Raw genomic sequence first — 22,934 nt, forward strand, 5'->3', positions numbered from 1 at the left:
TCAGAAATCAGAAAGAAAATATTGGTAAATTTGACCACATAAAAATTCTTAAATTTCCCTTTAAAAAGAGACACTATAAACAAACAAACAAAAAAGGCTAATAGCTCCAATAGTCAAATTACTCCTAGAAATTATTAACTAAAAGGTGAACACCTAATTTTAAAAATGGACCACAGACACGAATAGAAAATTCACAAAAGAAGCTAATGACTAATAAGTATAGGAAAAGATGCTTAACTTCGCCAGTGATCAACATAATGCAAACTAAAAGAGCTACTACTTTTTGCCTGAAAAACAACACCTAGTGTTTGAGCACACACAGCGGAGTAAAAATTGCCAACACCCAACACTGGAGAAGGTATAGAGCAGGTTTTCTCTGTCACTGCTGACATTTTAGGCCAGATAATTCTTTGCTGGGGAGCAGGGGGAGGTGTCCTTGCATTGTAGGAAGTTTAGCAGCATCCCTGGCTGAAAACATCAAAACACCTCAAATATCTGTGAATAGTAAAGTAGTTAAACAAAGCATAACTCATCAACACAATGAAATAGCTCATAGCCATAAAGGATGATGGTGTCTGTATCTATGTGCACTGACATGGAAACATGACCCTAACACATTGTTTAAGAAAATAGGCTACAAAAGCATATGAAACAGGATCCTATTTATATAAAAGGACATATATGTATGAGTATATGCACATGTGTGCATGCATGTGTATACATGTAGGAAGCAAGGGAGATGGAGAGAGAGGGAGGAAGGATGGTGAGCAAAAGATGTTAGAAAATCATTGCACAGTTAACTGCATCTGCCTTTGGTGGTAGAATTTCAGGTGCTTTTACCTCTGTCTCTATACTTTATTTTTTTTTAAAGATTTGTTTAATATTTATTTATTTTATTTATTTTTGGCTGCATCGGGTCTTAGCTGCGGCACGTGGGATCTTCATTGAGGCATGCGGGATCTTTTGTTGTGGTGCCCAGGCTTCTCCCTAGTTGTGGCGGTGGGTTTTCTCTTCTCTAGTTGTGGCGCGCAGGCTCCAGGGCACCTGGGCTCTGTAGTTTGCGGCACGCAGTTTCTCTAGTTGAGGCACACGAGCTCAGCAGTTGTAGCACACAGGCTTAGTTGCCCCGCAGCATGTGGGACCATAGTCCCCTGACCAGGGATCAAACCCACGTCCCCTGCATTGTAAGGCGGATTCTTTACCACTGTACCACCAGGGAAGTCCCTGTCTCTATACTTTAAAGCAGGGGTCCCCAACCCGAAGGCCATGGACCAGTACCAGTCCGCGGCCTGTTAGAAACCAGGCTGAACAGCAGGAGGTAAGCAGCAGGGGAGCAAGCAAAGCTTCATCTGTTGCTCCCCATCGCTCACATTACTGCCTGAACCATACCCCCCCCCGACGCCCCCATTCCGTGGAAAAATTGTCTTCCATGAAACCGGTCCCTGGTGCCAAAAAGGTTGGGGACCTCTGCCTTAAAGTATTGTTTGAATATTCTATGTTCTACCTTTATAATCAGAAAAAGTGACACTTTTATATTTATGTACAATTTTTAAATTAATTTTTAAAATTAATTTTATTAGTGCTCTCTATCTGGGGTTTCAGCTAGAGAGCACCAAGAAAATTATAAATTATGAAGAGATCATTGTAGGACTATAAAGTTGATGAAATTAACTCATTTGAGTCATTCACAGAGAACTATGCTTTGCCATGCCTCTTGAAGAAGCCACACTATGGGCAACAAAGTCTCTTGACCTGGGCAGCCTCCTTAGATTCCAGCCTCCCACTGGATCACAGCATAAACAGATGTCTTTAAGAAGATAAATCAAGGACTTCCCTGGTGGTCCAGTGGGTAAGACTCTGCACTCCCAGTGCAGGGGACCCGGGTTTGATCCCTGGCCAGGGAACTAGATCCCACATGCATGTCACAACTAAGATTCACATGCCACAACTAAGGAGCCCGCCTGCCACAGCTAAGACCCAGAGCAACCAAAGAAATAAATAATTTTTTTTTAAAAAAGGGATCCTGCGTGCCACAACAAAAACCCTAGAGCAGCCTATATAAATAAATTTTTTTAAAAGGAAGATAAATCATGTATAAGAAGATTTAACTCCAGTAAGCTTCTGTTTCTATTTCTCCCACTACTCTGTAAGCTCCTTAAAGAGAAGATCTTTATTGTATCTACCTGCAATATCAAAACCTAATAAAGTGCCAAGGGGAGAGTGCCTGATGTCAACAAATGTTTACTAAATGAGTCCCATTTAAGAATTTTCTTTTTTTGTTTTTGTTGTTGTTGTTGTTTAGTTTCATTTAGTTTGCTTCTCTATCACCTTTTTTTAGATGTGGGGCTTTCTTTTTTTTTTTCTTGTTTTTTTTTTTTTTTTTTTTTTGCTGTATGCGGGCCTCTCACTGTTGTGGCCTGTCCCATTGTGGAGCACCGGCTCCAGACATGCAGGCTCAGTGGCCATGGCTCACGGGCCCAGCCGGTGTGGGATCTTCCTGGACCGGGGCACGAACCCAGTGTCCCCTGCATCGGCAGGCGGACTCTCAAACACTGCGCCATCAGGGAAGCCCAAGATGTGGGTCTTTTAATGTATTTCACTATACTACCAGTATATTCTTTCCAGGAAGAATTTTTGTTTAATTGGAATCTCTAATTCAGGTCATTTTTGAAGAAACAATACCTCCATTAGTTATTAGCACTACCAGAACTAGCAGGCATTACTCATCTGACCTGAGATCTAGTAAAGCAGTCCAGTTTCTAAAAATTCCACTAAAGATTTTTGAGGAAAGAACTCAAGAGGAATTAACAGTGTATGAGAGAGAAGTCTATAGCAGAAGACAGAGAAATTAGGTAGTTCAATTTAGTACACTCTTCTCCAAGAGATCTGAAGCCACAGTGTACACCCAAGGTGACGATACAGATCACAAATCTGAGGTTTACCTCTGCAGCCCCATCCCCTGACCACTCTGTCCCCTTGTCCCCTTCTTGTCCGTATAATATGGCTTCTTTCTATCCCTATCAATGTCATGAAATTGCTTTTTCAAAAAGATTCTGTGGTAGACACAGAGCTGCACCACTCAAGAAAGGAACTGCTGCCCTGCTACAAGGACTGTGGTTAGCTGAGAGCCTCTACTTATTAGTACTTTCGGGGTCCACCTCAGCCAATGACTGAGCCATTTCTCCCCAGGGTGGACGTCCTCTAACAGGCCATCTTTGCTCCAGAGCTCCTGGTTTTGTTAAGTCTGTATCATGATTTGACAGCTCCTTTTCCCAATCCTGTTTCCTCTCTTTTTTCCCATAAGCATTTCTTCCCAATAACCCTTTTGCACTCCCAACTCTGTCTCAGCACCTGTTTCCTGGAGAACCCAACCTGGGATAGATACCTTCTAAACAATTCACTCTCCCAACTCTCTGGCACTGAGCAGTCTGGATCATCCTCTCAAGACTTTTTTTGGTCCCATGATGTACTGTTTTCTAAATTTCTCAAAGAACTTACTCTACCTTGGTCTGCCTTTATGGGGTCACCTCCCTTACCCTTCATTCTCCCAATCTGGACATTTCCCAAAGCCCAATTTTGAGCCCCAAGTTCTTAAAAAAGTGCTTTAATTCTGAAAACATTAAGTCACCTTAACGACTCTCAGATCCCTTTCTGGTCTTGACCTATCAACTGAGCTCTGGTTTATATCACTAAGATGAAAGATTTCTATGCTAAATTTGCCTCACATCCAAAAACTCCAAAGGAGAGTTCATTACCTTTCTCCCCAAAACAGGTTTCCCACCCTGATTCTAACTTTGGTACCACCATTCCCTTAACAACAAAACTATGGACTCTGCTATTCTTGTACTTTTTTTTTTTTCTGTAGTACGCGGGCCTCTCACTGTTGTGGCCTCTCCCGTTGCGGAGCAAAGGCTCCGGACGCGCAGGCTCAGCAGCCATGGCTCACGGGCCCAGCCGCTCAGCGGCATGTGGGATCGTCCCAGACCGGGGCACGAACCCGTGTCCCCTGCATCAGCAGGCGGATTCTCAACCACTGCGCCACCAGGGAAGCCCTATTCTTGTACTTTTTAAATTTATAGTTTGTCCTATATCTGGATCCAATTCAGTCCCCTCACCCAATGCCAATCCTCTCTCCACTGAGTGAGCTTCTCTGTTGGCTAACCAGAGAATGTTGGGCTGGGGAAGCAAGGGCTCCCTGCCCCCAGCAGCAGCTCCCATTCTCCCTTCTGAGGCCCTAACAATGACCACTCACCAGGATAAGACTGTGGTAAACATATCGAGCTGACAAAGCTCAATTAGAAGGCTAAGGCTTGAAGATCTTGTCTACTATTCCACATTTCACAAATGAGGAAAATGAAGCCCAGCAAGAAGAAGAAACCTTCCAGGGTCACACAAATAACAGAGCAGAGACAAGTCTCCTGACTCCCTAACCAGTGTTCTCTCTCCTGACACTTTTTCCTGTGCCTCCAAGGGATTTATTTTCCAAATCTTTCATCACAGTTGTTCTTATAGAGGAGCTTCACACATTTCTTAAGGTCAGTGACAACTGTTCCTCTAGAAGCATTCTCTGACCTAACTCCTCCAATCCTCACCACAGGCTAGGTAGGTTCCCTTCCTCTGTGTTTCCCAGCGCTGTGTACTTTATATCATATTTGAATTGTCGGTTTGCTGATCTCTATCACTCACAAGACCTGAAGCTCCATGAGGGTAGGTAGCATATTGGTTTTGATGCATATTGGTTTTGATTCCCACTGTCACCATCCCAGTCTAGCACGCATCAACTTTCACAGAAGTCCCCCACTTGGTCTCCCCATCTCCAGCCTCTCCCCTCATGTCAACACACCCACATTGTTAGAATAATCTCAAAACTCTACCTTTGTCATATATCTACCCCAAAAGTATTAATAACTTCTCCTCTTTACAGGATCAGTTCTAAACTACTCATTCTAACATAGTCAACAAATACATATTAATCGTGTATTCTGTACAAGAACGAAACCATCTAAAATGTAACCCCATCTCCCTTTAAATCCTAATTTTCCACCATGCCTCAAATCAAACACTACTCCACCCAGAGTATTTCCTTACTGCTCACAAATACCCCAAGTTTTAGCTCCTGCTCTTATCCACAATGCCACCATCATACCTGTCATCTTTCTGTGACTATACGGGACAAGATTTGCCCCATTCCCTCCAGAAGCAGCTGACATTCCATCTCCTCCACGAAACGTTTCTCACCTATAACTGTCTGCATATTTTTTTTAACAGTTTTACTTAATTAATTTATTTATTTTTTGGCTGAGTTGGGTCTTCGTTGCCATGCGTGGGCTTTCTCTTGGTGCGCGAGCGGGGGCTACTCTTCATTGTGGTGTGCGGGCTTCTCATTGTGGTGGCTTCTCTTGTTGCGGAGCACGGGCTGTAAGTGAGCGGGCTTCAGTAGCTGCGGCACGCGGGCTCAGTAGTTGTGGCACACGGGCTTAGTTGCTCCGCAGCATGTGGGATCTTCCCATACCAGGGCTCGAACCCATGTCCCTTGCGTTGGCAGGCACATTCTTAACCACTGCGCACCAGGGAAGCCCCTAAAACTGTCTGCATCTTTTTCTCTATTTCCTTTAAACTTCTATATCAGCTCCATCTGACAGAAATATGCAAACTACATATGGAATTAAAAGTTTTTAATTGCCACATTTTTAAAACATAAAAAGAAACAGGTAAAATTAATTTTACTAATGTATCCAAAATATTATAACTACAACATGTAATCAATATTTTTAAAAGAGATCTTATGTTATTTTCTTGTACTAAGTCTCTGAAATCCTGTGTATATTTTATATTTACAGCACATCTCAATTCAGTCTAGCTACTTTTTCTTTTTTCTTTTTTTAAAAAATATTTATTTATTTATGTATTTGGTTGCTCCAGGTCTTAGTTGCAGCAGGTGGGCATTGCGGCATGCAAACTCTTAGTTGCAGCATGCATGTGGGATCTAGTTTCCTGACCAGGGATGGAACCCAAGCCCCCTGCATTGGGAGCACAAAGTCTTACCCACTGAGCCACCAGGGAAGTCCCACGGACTAGCTACTTTTCAATGCTCAATAGCCAGTTGTGGTTAATGGCTAATGTACTGGACAGCATGGCTTACAGCCCTCATTTTCCACACTTTCTAGAACTTGCTGATACGTTATCTTGTTGTAGTCATTTCATGTATTATCTTCTTTACTAAACTGCACACTCCTCAAGGTAAGGGACAATGCTGTATATTTTTCACTTCCCCAGAGTCCCTAGCAAAAGGTATAGATTAAAACCTTCAAATTTATATACTGTTTTGTAGATCAATTTTCTTCAACATCAGTGTTTGGTAAGAAACAGTTGGCTAGTAAATGTTCTGTTGTAACACATAGAGGTTGTGAGCTCCATCTATTCAAGTAAGTATATTGTTAAAATGTCTTATTATTCCCATTTAACAGAGAGTCCTAAATACAACAAGCAAAGCATATTCCCCAAAGTCACTCCGGTGAAGAACTTCAGAATTCCAACCTAGTTCGATCTAACAGCCTGGTGTCCCATTATCTAACAGCATTTTCTCAAATCATCACTGAAGGAAGTCACTGAGAGTTAAGTCAGCTGCCTACCAGCTCCTGCTCTCAACTCCAATGTAACAGCATCTGCCTGAGACATACAACACCCTATATGAACGAAAAGCACTGATGAGGAATGGACTGGGAGGTTGGGGTTGGTAGATGCAAACTATTACATTTAGAATGAATAAACGAGGTCCTAATGTAGACCACATGTATAGCAATATCCTGTGATAAACCATAATGGAAAAGAATATAAAAAAAGAATATATGTATGTATATAACTGAGTCACTTTGCTGTAGAGAAGAAGAGATTGGCAAAACACTGTAAATCAACTATATTTCAATTTAAAAAAAAAAAAAAGAACTGATGGAGATGTGCTGCCTGGTAATGCCGGTAATGCTCCATCCTCCCAGAGGTGCCTCCCAGTGAAATATAATACCTTCGACATTGTCCATCTGACAGAACAACTTTTATCCTAACTGCTGTCACTTCTGGTTGGTAAGCCATTGTGGCTGTAAAGCTAAATATTCCTAAGGAAGCAAAGGGTAAAGAAGGCATAGAAGAACCTTGAGACAAAAAAACTAGTTTTTCTGACATTGTAGAAATCTCTTCCTAACTGTAAGATCTCCTTATATGAAATTTGACTATATGCAGATTTACTCCCAAATACCTTTCTACAATTAAAAATTAATTTCTGAAAACTGCAGTTTGAAGTAGACACAGATTTTGGGTTAAAAAAAATGAATCTGAAGGTAGAATGAGAAGGAAATAAAGCAGAAAGCAGAGGAGAAAAATAGATTTATGAAATGAAGCCTTGGGAAACAAAAGGAAGCTGAGGCAAAGACTAACTTAGACTTATGTTGCAGGATTCAGATCCCAATGTGTTAATAATCATTGAGGGGATTACAATAACCCTCCTGGGGGGGGGAATGAGAGGGCAAACTGAATAAGTGAGAAAAGGTCATTCAAAGCCTCTTCCTTCTCTAGCTTCCAGTTACTATGTACCTCTGGGACTGCAGTAAGACCCCAAAGGAAATACAAAATGGGCACCAGGAAGGTTAAGAGCCTCTGAGTCATAAGATTAGAAATGCACTGGCTATTAAGATGGAAGGCCACACACACAAAAGTGCCTCGTAGATTGCATATTATCCTCAATAAAGCAAAAGTTTACATATATTTCAAAAAAACAAAAACTTCCAGTCTATCTTACTGAAAAGTTTCTAGCAAGTAAGAAACAGAAAAAGGAAATAATCCAGAATCCATTATTACCATTTTAAGATTTTTAAATGTATCTTACATGCTCTTTATTTGGAGAGCTGTCTTTACTGTTTCATTTTGGTGAGATACAAAAAATATTTACAAAGACTTTCACAGGTGAGTCATGCTCTGGTTCTCTAAATGGGTTTTTTTTTTAATTAGATTTTTAGAACAGAAACAACTTTAACCACAGGGGTTAACAGAAACATAACACTAAAGATTAGGAAGGGAATACTATACATGCCAAGTTCACAAGAATTAACCAAATCTTTTACATTGTGTTTCACACAATAAAAGCCCTTTGCTGCAACTTGCTTCCTTTATATTTTCAACAGACCACTGGCCTGGCTCAATTACTTTTGTAACTAGCAAGATTAAACATTTTTTTAGCTAAATGCCTACATGGGAACAGAACACAAGACATTATTCACAAGATACGCAAATCAACTGCAGGGCAAAAATTAAAGAACATTTAGTTGAAAATCTATCATTGAGAAATGAATAAAGATTCAAACTACTCATGTTCCTCAATTTTTTTTCATTTATATCCTCACTAGTTGTGAGCTCTTTTACTTCAAAAGGGCACAATTTAAAACAAAACAAAACCCTGCATTTCTAAAAACAACAGGATAAGAGTGCAGAGCCAATAAGCTTATTCAAGACATTTCCAGCACTGACATGTAATTCACACTGCAACCATAATTGTAAAGTAAAATTATAACAGACGTTGGAAAACTATCACTAGATTTTGCTATATTTAAGAGGATAACACCAACTATAACAATAAGAATACTAATTTTAAGGTACTTTTTAATTGAAGTATAGTTGATTTACAATGTTCTGTTAGTTTCAGGTGTACAACAAAGTAATTCAGTTATATATATACAGATATATATTCTTTTTCAGCTTCTTTTCCCTTATAAGTTATTACAAAATACTGAATATACTATACATATTATGTATAGTAGTGTGCATATATCAATCCCAACCTCTTAATTTATCCTTCCCTCCTCCTTTCCCTTTCGGTAACCACAAGTTTGTTTTCTATGTCTGTGGGTCTGTTTCTGTTTTGTAAATAAGTTCATTTGTATTTTTTTTAAGATTCCACATATAAGTGATATACGATATTTGTCTTTGTCTGGCTTACTTCATTTAGTATGATAATCTCTAGGTCCATCCATGTTGCTGCAAATGGCACTATTTCATTCTTTTTTATGGCTGAGTAATATTCCATTGTTGTGTGTATATGTATATATATATGTATATATATATATATATATATATATATATATATATACTACATCTTTATTCATTCATCAGTCAATGGGCATTATAAACAGTGCTGCAACAAACACTGGGATGCATGTACCTCTTTGAATTACAGTTTTCTCCAGATATATGCCCAGGAGTGAGATCGCAGGATCATATGGCAATTTTATTTTAGTTTTTTAAGGAACCTCCATACTGTCCTCCAAGTGGCTGCACCAACTTACATTTCCATCAACAGTGTAGGACAGTTCAATTTTAAGGTACACTTTGATTTCTGGAAGGAATACAAAAAGAACTAGTAACAATGGTTACCTCAGGGGCAGGTAACTAGTATGAGCCAGGGGTTGGAGGAAACTTACTTTTCACTTTTGTAAATGCCCTTTAGTACATTATGAATTTTATACCATATGTATATATGAACTATTCAAAAAGTTTATTTTTGATGTACATTTGTTTAAATGATAGGCTTCATTTTTTCAACTTCTTGGAATTGCATGTATTTCTAAGTAACACTGGAGATTTAGTATCGTTCTGCAAGACCATCAAAATTCTAAATAATTTGAAGATAATTTTTAAACATCAATGGAGAAGAAAATAATTGTTGCTTCTCCTTCAAACCATATGTCCAATACCTATTTCCCTTATGACTTTTGCAAATTTACATAACCTAAAAGTAACAATGTCTGTTTCAGATGGCATATCAATAAAGTTTACTAAAATATGGAATCCACACACAAATGTCCCTCATTTTAAAAAAAAAGACAAAAGAAGGGCACAAACATCAAAACCAAGGGAAAAATTGGTGAAAAAAAAGTTCAATAATGTTTACTCAGCCACCTACATGTATGTAGCACCTTCCTATAGATATAAAGAAAAGTTTCCATCAAAATCTGTCCCAGTAGTTTTTAACTGAATTCAAGATGAACATAGCCTTAAACTATACACTTTTTTCTAAGGAAGGGCTATTAATGAATACAAGTATAAAAGTAAGTAAAGAATGTGTTTCTGAAGATTTCTCTCCCACCATAAGCCTATTGCTATCTACTTCAGCAGCTGAAAAGTAGATCTCCACACAATTAGAACAAGCTTAACTTAAAACAATAACTTAGTTTAGTATCCCTTTGTATTCCAGCCTGAAAAATAGTGACAGCAAATCAATGACAATTTAAAAAATGAGTTGCGGGCTTCCCTGGTGGCACAGTGGTTAAGAATCTGCCTGCCAATGCAGGGGACATGGGTTCGAGCCCTGGCCCGGGAAGATCCCACATGCCACGGAGCAACTAAGCCTGTGTGCCACAACTACTGAGCCTGCACTCTAGAACCCACATGCCACAACTACTGAGCCCACGTGCCACAACTACTGAAGCCCATGCACCTAGATCCCATGCTCCACAGTAAGAGAGGCCACCGCAATGAGAAGCCCGCACACCTCAACAAAGAGTAGCCCCAGCTTGCCGCAACCAGAGAAAAGCCCACGTGCAGCAGTGAAGACCCAACACAGCCAAAAATAAAAATAAATAAAATAAATTCATTTTTTAAAAAAATGAGTTGCCTTCTAAAAATCCAATTACAGATTAAGCTAATACAGCTGATGACTGCTATGGGGGGTGCACAGGCTGACTGTGCAGGTGGAGACCTATACAGCTACAACTCAGGTAGGGAGCCAGAAATGCCACAACTGGAGCCAAAGAGACAGAGGAGCCCTGGAGAGGGTGCACAAATTGCCAGGAGGAAGCTCAAGGAAATCACAGGGAATGTGGGAGGAAGAGGGAGAAAGAATCAAGGTAAGGAAAGTGAGGCAGAGTTGGTTCCCTATTTGTTGGAGGGCATGGAGGTGATAAGGGGTGTTCTTAATGAAGATCAAGATATTGACCTGCAGTGACCTCATGCCCAGCTGTTTTAACAAGAAACGTCACTGTGGCTACAGCAGGGGTCCCCAACCCCCAGGCCGCAGACCAGTACCGGTCCGCGGCCTGTTAGGAACTGACAACACAGCAAGAAGTGAGCGGCACGCGAAAGAAGCTTCATCTGCCATTCCCATCGCTCCCCACTGTTCGCATTACCGCCTGAACCATCCCCCACCACGCGGCCCTGTGGAAACATTGTCTTCCACAAAACCAGTCCCCACTGCCAAAAAGGTTGGGGACTGCTGGACTAGAGGACAACCCAACATCTGCTTCTATAGTAGCTTATGTAAGTCACAAGTAGTTTTTAAATTCTGTGTTCTGTATTTTTATCTTACGGCTAAGTTTAATGAAAATCTATGTTTGCCTCAACAGATATCTTTTATTTTATTTTATTTATTTATTTATTTATTTTTTTGCAGTATGCGAGCCTCTCACTGCTGTGGCCTCTCCCTTTGCGGAGCACAGGCTCCGGACGCGCAGGCTCAGCGGCCATGGCTCACGGGCCCAGCCGCTCCGCGGCATGTGGTATCTTCCCAGACCAGGGCACAAACCCGTGTCCCCTGCATCGGCAGGCGGACTCTCAACCACTGTTTCACGAGGGAAGCCCTATCTTTTATTTTTAATAAATTTTTTTTTTTTTGGCTGCGTTGGGTCTTCGTTGCTGCACACGGGCTTTCTCTAGTTGCGGCGAGCAGGGGCCACTCTTTGTTGCAGTGTGCAGGCTTCTCATTGCAGTGGCTTCTCTTGTTGTGGAGCATGGGCTCTAGGTGCACAGGCTTCAGTATTTGTGGCATGTGGGCTCAGTAATTGTGTCTCACGGGCTCTAGAGCACAGGCTCATAAGTTGCAGCTCTCGGGCTTAGTTGCTCCATGGCATGCGGTATCTTCCCAGGGATCGAACCCATGTCCCCTGCATTGGCAGGTGGATTCTTAACCACTGCACCACCAGGGAAGTCCCAACAAATATCTTTCTTATGTTAATTTTTTCTTTGTATTTTAAGTTTCAAAATTTATACAGATGGTAATTTTTGTTTTACTCAAAAATATGTTATTACTCTTCAATAAGTGGTGCTGGGAAAACTGGACAGCTACATGTAAAAGAATGAAATTAGAACACTCCCTAACACTATACACAAAAATAAACTCAAAATGGATTAAAGACCTAAATGTAAGGCCAGATATTATAAAACTCTTAGAGGAAAACATAAGCAGAACACTCTATGACATAAATCACGGCAAGAACCTTTTTGACCCACCTCCTAGAGAAATGGAAATAAAAACAAATAAACAAATGAGACCTAATGAAACTTAAAAGCTTTTGCAAAGCAAAGGAAATCATAAACAAGACGAAAAGACAACCCTCAGAATGGGAGAAAATATTTGCAAATGAAGCAACTGACAAAAGATTAATCTCCTTTAATACGAGCTGCTCAATATCAAAAAACAAACAACCCAATCCAAAAATGGGTGGAAGACCTAAACAAATTTCTCCAAAGGAGATATACAGATTGCCAACAAATACATGAAAGGATGCTCAACATCACTAATCACTAGAGAAATGCAAATCAAAACTACAATGAGGAATCACCTCATACCGGTCAGAATGGCCATCATCAAAAAATCTACAAACAGGGCTTCCCTGGTGGCGCAGTGGTTGAGAATCCGCCTGCCGATGCAGGGGACACGGGTTCATGTCCTGGTCCAGGAAGATCCCACACGCCCTGGAACAACTAAGCCCGGGCGCCAAAACTACTGAGCCTGCGCTCTAGAGCCTGTGAGTCACAACTGCTGAAGCCCATGCACCGCAACAAGAGAAGCCACCGCAATGAGAAGCCCTCGCACTGCAAGGAAAACCCAACGCAGCCAAAAGAAAAATAGTAAGATTTTTGTACTAAACTGGGGGCCCTCAAGGAAAATATTTACTAATTATAGCAGTGACCCAAACACATTTATCTAAATGAGTACTGTACTGCAAAGAAATCTCCTTAAAAGTCAAAAATAAATTTATTCCCAAGATGATGCCAATACTCCAAACTTTTCACAACTTCTCTTCACAAAAGAAGAAATAATGTAGTTTATGAACTACGGCAGGGAAGAATCAATATCATTACTTTACAATCTCTAAAATATATGTACATAATAATAATAAATTAACTCTCAAAGATAACAGATGTTGTTTTCCTTGAAAACTCTTCTTCCTCAGCACCAGTGTTGCCCCAAAGTGGTTCTTATATCCCATTTCTGGTCCCCTGGCTTCCATTCTTCCTCTCACCACCTACTCTAGCCATTCCCCAAGGCCACTGTTGAACCTCTTCTCTCCTTTTTCCAAGCTTCAACTACCAAGATCCTGTACCAACAGCCCCACACTTACCCAAGGACATCATCTCCAGCTAAATATCCATCCATCAAAAACTCTTCCTTATACATACACAGAAACACACTCATATCCTACACTCCAATCAAAATAAGTTACACAGAAGTCCCTATAAATGCCTGATTAATTCCTGTGGCCTGCAGTAGTTCACAGGGATCCCTTAGAGCTAAAAGCAGTCAATAAATACCCATTGAAAGAAAGAAAGAAAGAAAGAAAGAATGAATGAATGAATAGGATGGGCTTAATCCTCCCCCCATTTCCACATAATCACATTCTAGCTTTCTTCAGAGGCAATTTCAAAGCTTTTTCATGAAGTAATTCCACCAGTAAAAAGTACTGGTCTCTTCCTCTAAAATCTCATGGGCTCTTATCTTCTATCACATTCAGCATGGGCTCTTATCTTCTATCACATTCAACATCTTCCTCTCCATAGTATTCCTGTACTTCTTATCTCTACCACCAGATCTTAAATTTTTTAAGGATAGGGTAATTGTCTAAGTAATATAATCTATATATATATATACACAGAAAGACAGAGAGAGTTCTCTAACGGTTGCCTATTCTTTTAGTTTGCCTACCAACATTTAAACTATTTGAAGGCAAAAATTCGTATGTTTCTTTTTCCCCCACCTTCACTATGATATCACCCTTAGAATTAGGCACAGTATCTAACACATGAAGTGTCACCACTCACGTCAAAAACTGTGAAGGTAATTCAAAAAGACAAGTGCCAAAAGTATTTTAGAATGCCCATACAGTTTTCCAAAGCGATAAATTTTAACCTCATTTTGGGTATGTAATTTTTAGTCTGCTATTTAATAAATCAATTGTATGAGATTTCCTCCAAGGAGATATTAACTCTTAAGAGCCTAAAAGTACTGATCTTTTTATGAAATTAGCATGGTACCTTACACAAAGTATACACAAAAGGTTATTTATGAACAAATGAATGAATGAGCAAATTAAGGCAAAAACTCTATTCCTAGCCAATGGATCAATGAATGTCAAATTTTAGAGTCAAAACTCCAAAAAGGAGAGAACTAAATAGAAACTTTTTAATATTTCCAATTCCAGAAACACTGGCAAGATGAACAGAACTGAATCAATCCCCAAATCTCTCAGTTAAGCAGACAAAGAGACAAAATACAACTGCACATTTGCATTATCAACATCCTGTGGTTAAAAGCTATGCACTAGGATTTAATACTTCCTGCCAAGCCTGCAGTCAAGAATCCTCTGGACACTTTTTCCATAAGCAGCCACAAAGACAATTTTGAATGGTGTACAACAAAAGTAATAGAAAATATTTCGTTAATGCCATCAATTGGAAGAGAAAAAATGAAAAAATAGTGAAAACAAACAGAAACCAAATAGTAAAATGGTAACCCTAAATCGAACATCATAATTAAATGTAATTGGTCTAAACACACCAATTAAAAGATTGTCAGAATGGATTAAAAAAAAAAAAACAAGACCCAACTACATGCCATCTACAAGAAACTCACTTTAAACATAGTGGTATAGGTAAATTAAAAGTAAAAACAGTGAAGAGTAAAATGCAACTCTATTCATAATCACCAAAAAATGGAAATAACACAGATGTTCTTCAAGGGTGAATGGATTAACTACGGTACATCCATACAATGGAATATTGCTTAGCAATAAAAAGAATTATTGATACACAATAACATAGGTGAATCTCTAAGGCATTATGCTGAGCAAAAGAAGTCACTGTCAAAAGGTTACATACTGTATGACTCCATTTTTATGACACTGTACAAGAGACAAGACTATAGCAATTAAGAACAGATCATTGATTGCCAGCAGTTGAGGAAGAGGGGGGCAGCATGAGGGAAGTTTGGGGGATGATGGAACTGATGGAACCCTGATTTTGGTAGTAGTTATACAAATCTATACATGTTAAAACTCAGAACCATCCACCAAAATAGTCAATTTTACTCTATGTTAATTTAAAAAATAAAGTCAAATAAAGATTAAATGGATGATCTCTATGAATCCTTCCAGACTACGTTTTTATGAATGAGAAAAAAAAGAGAAGGGTAAAAGGAAAACAGGCAGAATGCTAAGTCCTACTGGCATAAAAGCCACTAGTCATAAGAACCTCCTGATTGCTGCACAAAATATACAAAGCAAACTCAATCTTCAGAAATTCACTCCCAGAAGAGGCTAAGAAAACCAGACATTCAGATCCAAAATGTGTATATTTTTAAATAGCTATGAATGGCTCTTCTTGTCTGTTTCCATATTTTACACTTTCAAGAAGCTGCCAATTTTTCCTGGCTAAATGCCACTTACCCTGCTTGGGGTTACTCAATTTACAAGCATTCCTTTATTTATACCTTATACGCTCATTTAATGATGGGGTCTTTGGCAGTCACAATAAAGACTCTGCAAAAGCACTTGCTTTTGCAAAGTGCCAGATCAGAGCTCCTCACCCGGAAACTAAGGTCCCTGCGGGACACGGCACACCCTCGATTCGTTCCAGACCTGAGGACGCTAGGTCTTCCTCCCTAGTCGGAAAGGGTACCCCACCGCCAAAGCGCCCCAAAATTGGAGGCCGTTGCGGGCCCGGCTCTGGGGCACTTCTCCCTTCTCAGAACTGCCTGGTTGCCTGGAGGGCAGCTGACCGTTTTGAGAACTGCCCCGGTGCGGAGCGTGCCCCTTAGAGGGCTCTGACCAGTCAGTCACCTTGGGCAAGTCCCTTCTTCTCCCAGAGCAAGGAGGAAACGTTGTATGGGTTTCCTAAGGGAGCTTCCCACCGCCCTCTCCGAGTCAACCTTTCTGGGCCTCCCGCGCCAACAGGGAGACCGGCTCGCCCCTCAGAGCGCCCCACCCGCGCCGTCCCTTGCTCACCAGAAGCCCTGAGGGAACTAACGCACCGGTCCGAGCGCGAGGCCCGAAAGCAAGAGGGAGGCGAAAAATGCCAAATCCCGGTCTCGGCTCCCTCCACCCCGAGCAGGCCGCTCGGCCGCATTCCGGTCCGCCATTCCCTATGGTCACCGCCCGCCTGCCCGCTTCCACCCGGTGGTAGTAGAGCACGCGCCGGGGAGGGGGGAGTGCGGGCCCGGGGTAGGCGGGTGCGCCCACCTTGAGCTGGGACTTCGAGACCTTGCCGCTGTGGTCCAGGTCGAGCGCGGTGAAAGCATGCCAGATGGCCTTGAGTAGCTCGTCCTTCAAGCCCCCCATGGCCGCGGCCCTGCTACCCCGGCTGCCACAACTGTCCTGCCAGCCACTCGGCGCGTCTGACGCCCCTTGGCCTCTGCCGCCACCGCCCGCCGCGCTGTCACCTGACAGCGGCAGACCCCGCCCACGCCACGCCACGCCCACTTGGCGCCCGCGGGGAACCGCGCTATGCAGCTGGAGCGCTGGGAGGTCCGGTGGTCTGCCTTTCCCTGCCGGTGAGGGCGCCCGGCCTTCTTTCCCAGCTAGAACGGCAAGCGCCACCACGCATCCCGCTAGTGCTCCCAAGACCAGCTCGGGCCATTTTCGGTGCTCGCATGCCCCCCAAACCAGAGCCCCTATCCCGAGAAAAAATGAGAGTCCGGCGTCCTACAGTGAAAAATGGAGCCCTGCTCCTGACCCGGGGACGGGGTCACTGTCTGAGGAGGCCAGACAAGATCCCCAAAAGTCCCCGGTCAGGGACTCAAATGCTGGCACAGTACCTAGTGGGAGAGGAAGGTAAGGGGAAGCAGGGAAAGTCCTCGAGGGAAGTTGGTTCATGCATTTCGCAAACGTGTCTTGATGCCTACTGTGTAGTGGTCTCTGGGGGCAAAGAGTTGAGGTTTAAGGTGGGTTTAGAAATCAGAGGGTCAGGCAACCTTTTCTAACTCTTAGCTGTTGAGGGACAGTTCACAATTTAGGAAGGGTTTGATGTGGGTAATGCTGCTGTTTCCTGATGTTTCTGTGCTTGCATAATAGGAGATCTGGAAGGACCCCAGCAAATCATTCCACCCATCTTACTAATCAGAATGGGTGGACCACTTAAAAGAACCTATCGGCTTCCCTGGTGGCGCAGTGGTTGAGAGTCCTCCTGCCAGTGCAGGGGACACGGGTTTGTGCCCCGGTCCGGGAAGATCCCACATGCCGCAGAGCGGCTGGGCCCGTGAGCCATGGCCACTGAGCCTGCGCTCTGCAACGGGCCACAACAGTGAGAGGCCCGCGTACCGCAAAAAAAAAAAGAACCTATCTTTGTATCTTTGCCCGGAAGAGCGTCCTCCTCATTGTAGATGTTCACTTGATATCTGTTAACAATGACCACTTGAACTCTTTGGGCTTCAAATGTTCCACGTATGAAATGTGCATGGTTGCTCCAGATGCTCTGGAAGGGTTCTCCTAGTGCTCACATACTAAGATAATAAATATTGTTGGCTGACTCCAGTCTGATTAAGTCACCAGGCACAGTGCCTTGCATCTCCAATCCAAGACCAAATCTGGACAAAATGGAGAGAAAAACAAATACCAAGAGTTTTCAAAGGGAAACGGTTCTCAGATGAAGTTTCGTTTTGTTTTCCTGTTATGTTCCTAAATGCACATATATGAACTTTATTAAAAGGAAAAGGGCATCATAAGGAAGGGAGATTTGGAAAGAGCAGAAAAGGAAGGAGCAGCTTCAGTGAGCTTCAGGCCAAAGGGAACTTGGTAGGGCAGAGGAAAGGATGGCCCAGTTGAAGGGAAGGGGCAAAAGCAGAGAGAATGTCAGTCTCTCACTGTGAGGACCCTAGAGGCCCCACTTCTCCATTTGTCAGGACTTTTCTTGCTCTGCCAGAATCCAGTCTCTATCAATGATCTTCCCCAACTCCAGCTCAAGTCTGCCAGTCAACAAAAACACATGACTTAACCTCTAATTTCTTCATGCCAACTCAGCTTTCCCTAGGTAATGACAAAAAAGAAACCCTCCTAATTCTCAAGGTTCAGATTAACCACTAGATGACACTCCTTCTCCCTCTGTATCTGGAAGCACCAAAAAGAAATTTCAAATCATTTTTTTTTTGGCGGGGGTCACATGACCAGTACATTCTGAACTTTCAAATTCCTACTTCTTGGACTTCCCTGGTTGCACAGTGGTTAAGAATCTGCCTGCCAATGCAGGGGACACAAGTTCGAGTCCTGATCCGGGAAGATTCCACGTGCCGCAGAGCAACTAAGCCCGTGTGCCACAACTACTGAGCCTGCACTCTAGAGCCCACAAGCCACAGCTACTGAGCCCACGTGCCACAACTACTGAAGCCCGCGTGCCTAGAGCCTGTGCTCTGCAACAAGAGAAGCCACTGCAATGGGAAACCCATGCACCGCATTGAAGAGTAGACCTTGCTTGCCGCAACTAGAGAAAAGCCCACACACAGCAACAAAGACCCAATGCAGCCAAAAATAAATAAATAAATAAATGTATATTTTAAAAAAATAATTCCTACTTCTTCCACAATCCCCACTCTCATAATCTGAACAAATTTTAAAGCAAAATGATGTCATGGAAGGATCTGTGCTTTGGAACCTAACAGATTATATTAATTATCTACTGCTGGGTAACCAACTAACCCCAAATTTAGCAGCTTCAAATAATAATAAACATTATCTCATATTTTCTATGGGTCCAGAATTTAAAGGTCATTTAGCCGTATAGTTCTGGTTTGAGGTCTCCTGAGAGGTTTCAGTCAGGATATGGGACTGTAGTCATCTGAAGGGGAGGCTGGTGCTATAGAAATTACTTGTACCATGGCTCACCCACATGGACTTGTTCACAAAAGGCCTCAGTTCCTCCCTGTATGGGTCCATCTACAGGCTACTTGAGTGTCCTTACAACATGTCAGCTGGCTTTTCCCAGAGCAGGTGGTCCAAAGAAAGAGAAAGGTGGAAGCTGCAACGTCTTTTATGATCCTGCCTCAAAAGTCACTTATCATCATTTCTGCAATATTCTACTGATTACTCAGGTCAAACCTATTTAAGGTGGGAGATGAAATACAAAAGAGCATGAGTATGTAGAGCAGAATCCAGACTCCACCATTTGCTTACCTATGAGCAAATATGAGGCTTCATTTCTTCATATGTAAAGTGGGAATGCTAATATTTATCTTGCAAAACTGTGATGAGGCTTAAATGAGACACTAGTACATATGAGACATAGCATCCTGGTACCAGGCAACTGTTGATATTGGGCTCATGTGGTGGTTTTGTGCTGTGTCAATTTAAACTGAAATTTAGTTCCCCAAATTTCCCTTCCCAGTTTGGTTCCAAGATAGGATTCGTCACAAGAGAAATTTGTGCAAGATTTGAAAGGAGCAAGTGAAGCAGCAGTCCTTGTGCTCTGAAGATGCCAGGTACCAGCTGCAGATTGTAAACTTGTTACTGACCTGCTGGCACACTGTTGGTGCAGAGCAGCAACTGGTTCCCAGCTCCTCCAGCTCCCACCACATCTCCTATTTCAGCTTCTCCAAGCCTCTGGGGCAAGGCACACATGTAGTTCTGTGGTAAATGCATCAACTTCTCCTGCAGACCACCTGCATCAGCAGCATGAGAGATAGCTATGGGTTCTGTTTTGTCCTCATAGGTTCCAGTTTGTCCTTGTTGATTCTAGTTTTCCCTCACTCTCCCCCAGTTCAATTCAAGTTGTCTTCCTCACTGCTAGCCCTGATGACCTATCAGTTTCAGGCCATTTCCGGATGCAGAGGCTACAGCCTTCCATAGAATTCTTCACCAGCTTTTCTTTGTGATCCCTGGTTAGTTTCCTTTGATCCTCCAGCCATCTCCTTCCAGACTTTTTCTCCCTCAGCTTTTCCTAAAATTGTGCTGTATTTAATCCCTGTGATTAATCCTGTATTGCTTAGTGGTGCTGCTTCCCTGACCAGCCCCTAACTGATACTGAAATTTGTGAGGTTAGATACTGTTAACAAAAAGCATGTGTTACTGGCTTTGGGCAGGGGGGTGGCAGAAGCTAAAAGGATCTCAAGTGAAGGTTTGAAAGACAGTAAGGGAATTGTTGTTGAAAGTTGCTGCTTTGAGTTGAATTGTCGGTCCCCAAAATTCATGTTTAAATCTTAATCTCCAGTGTCTCAGATGAAGTTTTACAGAGGTGATCCAGTTAAACTAAAGTCATTAGGGTGGGCCTTAATCCAATATGACTGGTATCCTTATAAAAAGAGGAAATTTGGACACAAACACACAGGAAGAATGACATGTGAACATGAAGACAGAAATCAGGGTGATGGGTCTACAAGCCAAGGAACACAAGAGATAGCCAGCAAATCACCAGAAGCTAGGAGACAGGCATGGAAAAGATTCTTCCTGATAGCTTTTTGTTTTTGTTTTTGTTTTTTTTCTGCGGTATGCAGGACTCTCACTGTGGTGGCCTCTCCCGTTGCAGAGCACAGGCTCCAGACGTGCAGGCTCAGCGGCCATGGCTCACCGGCCCAGCCGCTCCACAGCATGTGGGATCTTGCCGGACCGGGGCACAAACCCACGTCCTCCCCTGCATCGGCAGGCGGACTCTCAACCACTGCACCACCAGGGAAGCCCCTCATAGCTTTTTGAAGGGACAAACCCTGCTGGTAGCTTGATCTTGTATTTCTAGCTTCCAGAACTGTGAGACAATAAATTTCTGTTGTTTAAGCCACCAGTTTGTGGCATGTTATAATGGCACCCCTAGCAAACTAATAGAGTTGGACAAAACATAATAGCTGGTAAAAAGTTTGGCAACACTGTTGCCTGAGATAATGTATAAACTAGGAAGAGTATCTAATGAAAACTAGTAAAGATACTTAATGATCTTGTGGATCTGGCTAAGGAGATTTCCAATCATAACATTGAAATTGCCAACTGGCTTCTACTATTTCTCTAAGACAAAATACAAAAAGGGAGTTGAACTAAATTTGAATTGTTCAATTTTCAAGTAGAATCTAGAGGGACTGTAAAGGAGCCAAGATATGCTGGTTTCAAAAATAAAATTCTTCCTAATCCCCAGTCTCTCCTGGTAAGCGACAAGGAGCACTAGGCCTGCCAGTGAGCTCTATCGAGCTCTCATCTTATCTTGGCCAAAGGTCTGTGTCAAAGAAAAAAATCAACTGATAGTCAATCTAAGAAAGAAATGGAAGATTTTATTCAAGCCAACCTGAGGATTATAATGCAGGAAGCAGTCTCTCAGAAAGCTCTGAGGACTGTTCTGCCTGTTAGAGGTCAAAGCACAGGTAGGTATATAAGTTTTTGAGGCAAAGGGTTCTACATCAAAAGACATACTGACAGTGGACACAATCAGATCTGCACATACGAAGCAGGTCATCATGACCCCTTATAAGATTAAGAAGGAAAACATTCTCCTATGGCTTCCCTGGTGGTGCAGTGGTTAAGAATCTGCCTGCCAATGCAGGGGACATGGGTTCCAGCTCTGGTCCGAGAAGATCTCACATGCTGTGGAGCAACTAAGCCCGTGCACCACAACTACTGAGCCTGCGCTCTACAGCCCACGAACCACAACTGCTGAGCCAATGTGCCACAACTACTGAAGCCCTCACACCTAGAGCCCGTACTCCACAATGAGAAGCCACCGCAATGAGAAGCCCGCACACTGCAACGAAGAGTAGCCCCCACTCACCACAACTAGAGAAAGCCTGCGCACAGCAATGAAGACCCAACGCAGCCAAAAATAAATAAATTTTTAAAAAAAAATTCTCCTAAGGAGGTCTGGGTAATGCAGATGCACAACACACACTAAAGGGGAAGGAAGAGGCCCAAACAGGCGGAGAAAATTTTTAAATAAAATATGAATTTGATCCCATCACTGAAATGCCCTGTAATCAGTGGGCACAATCTGGCAACAAGAAGCAGAAATGCTGAGCAACTGTGCCTGAAGCCGGCAGATGTGGGAGTGGTGTCCGGCCCCTGGCCACTCAGTGGCTGATAGCATCTTTGTGACTGCCATTACCCCAAAGCTTTCCTGAGAGGAAGCTTCTGGTTCCATGGGAAGTTTCATAAACCGATGCCAGGATTTAAGTTCTCAGAACCAGGACAAATTGCAGTCTCCTCAACTGGTGAAAACAGCTCTCTCCGCCTCATGGGGTTATTGTGAGGATCAAATAAAATAACAGCTGTGAAAGCGTGGCATAATCACTAAAGCCCATCCAAATGGGAGGGGCAATCGTGAAAAACAGGAAGGAGGAGAATAATGGAATTCTGATGCCAACAAGGACGAAACCCTCTGAGGCCTTAGGGTTGGGTGGTTTGCTCAAGGTGCAAAAGCAGCACAATCTGATCTTGTAACTGTAAGAATTGTGCGACAGGGTTAACTCTGAAAGCCTCCTCCAACATCACTAGCTGGAGTTTAGGCTGAACCCCATGTTACAATGAAAATCCTGATTTAATCATCTGTCACTGAGACCAAGGCCATATCTACTGCCCCATGGAATGCATGAAAACTCCATGTCAGCCTGACCCATTAAGAATAGGGATGAGGGTAGAGTTAGGAGAAGCTTCTCAGATGTGGAGATTGAGTCTTTTTTTTTTTTTCATTTTATTCAAGTATAGTTGATTTACAATGCT

The 22,934-nt window shown here is 42.4% G+C and overlaps 1 protein-coding gene across 2 annotated transcripts in view; it reads right to left on the minus strand.

Annotated features, from left to right (window-relative positions):
- SWAP70 (switching B cell complex subunit SWAP70) overlaps positions 1 to 16,830 on the minus strand; it is a 79,154-nt gene extending 62,324 nt beyond the window's left edge. Inside the window, exon 1 of one of the 2 annotated variants that reach the window (XM_059069161.2) lies at positions 16,497 to 16,830. In XM_059069161.2, coding sequence (XP_058925144.1) covers positions 16,497 to 16,595 — 99 coding nt within the window. In that variant the 5' untranslated portion in view covers positions 16,596 to 16,830. Of the gene's footprint in view, positions 1 to 16,288; positions 16,412 to 16,496 lie in introns of those variants that run through there. The other variant, XM_067038639.1, reaches the window with a different exon arrangement.
- Positions 16,831 to 22,934: the final 6,104 nt, after the last annotated feature.

The sequence above is a fragment of the Kogia breviceps genome, chromosome 7, assembly GCF_026419965.1.
Source record: "Kogia breviceps isolate mKogBre1 chromosome 7, mKogBre1 haplotype 1, whole genome shotgun sequence".
Taxonomy (NCBI): domain Eukaryota; kingdom Metazoa; phylum Chordata; class Mammalia; order Artiodactyla; family Physeteridae; genus Kogia; species Kogia breviceps.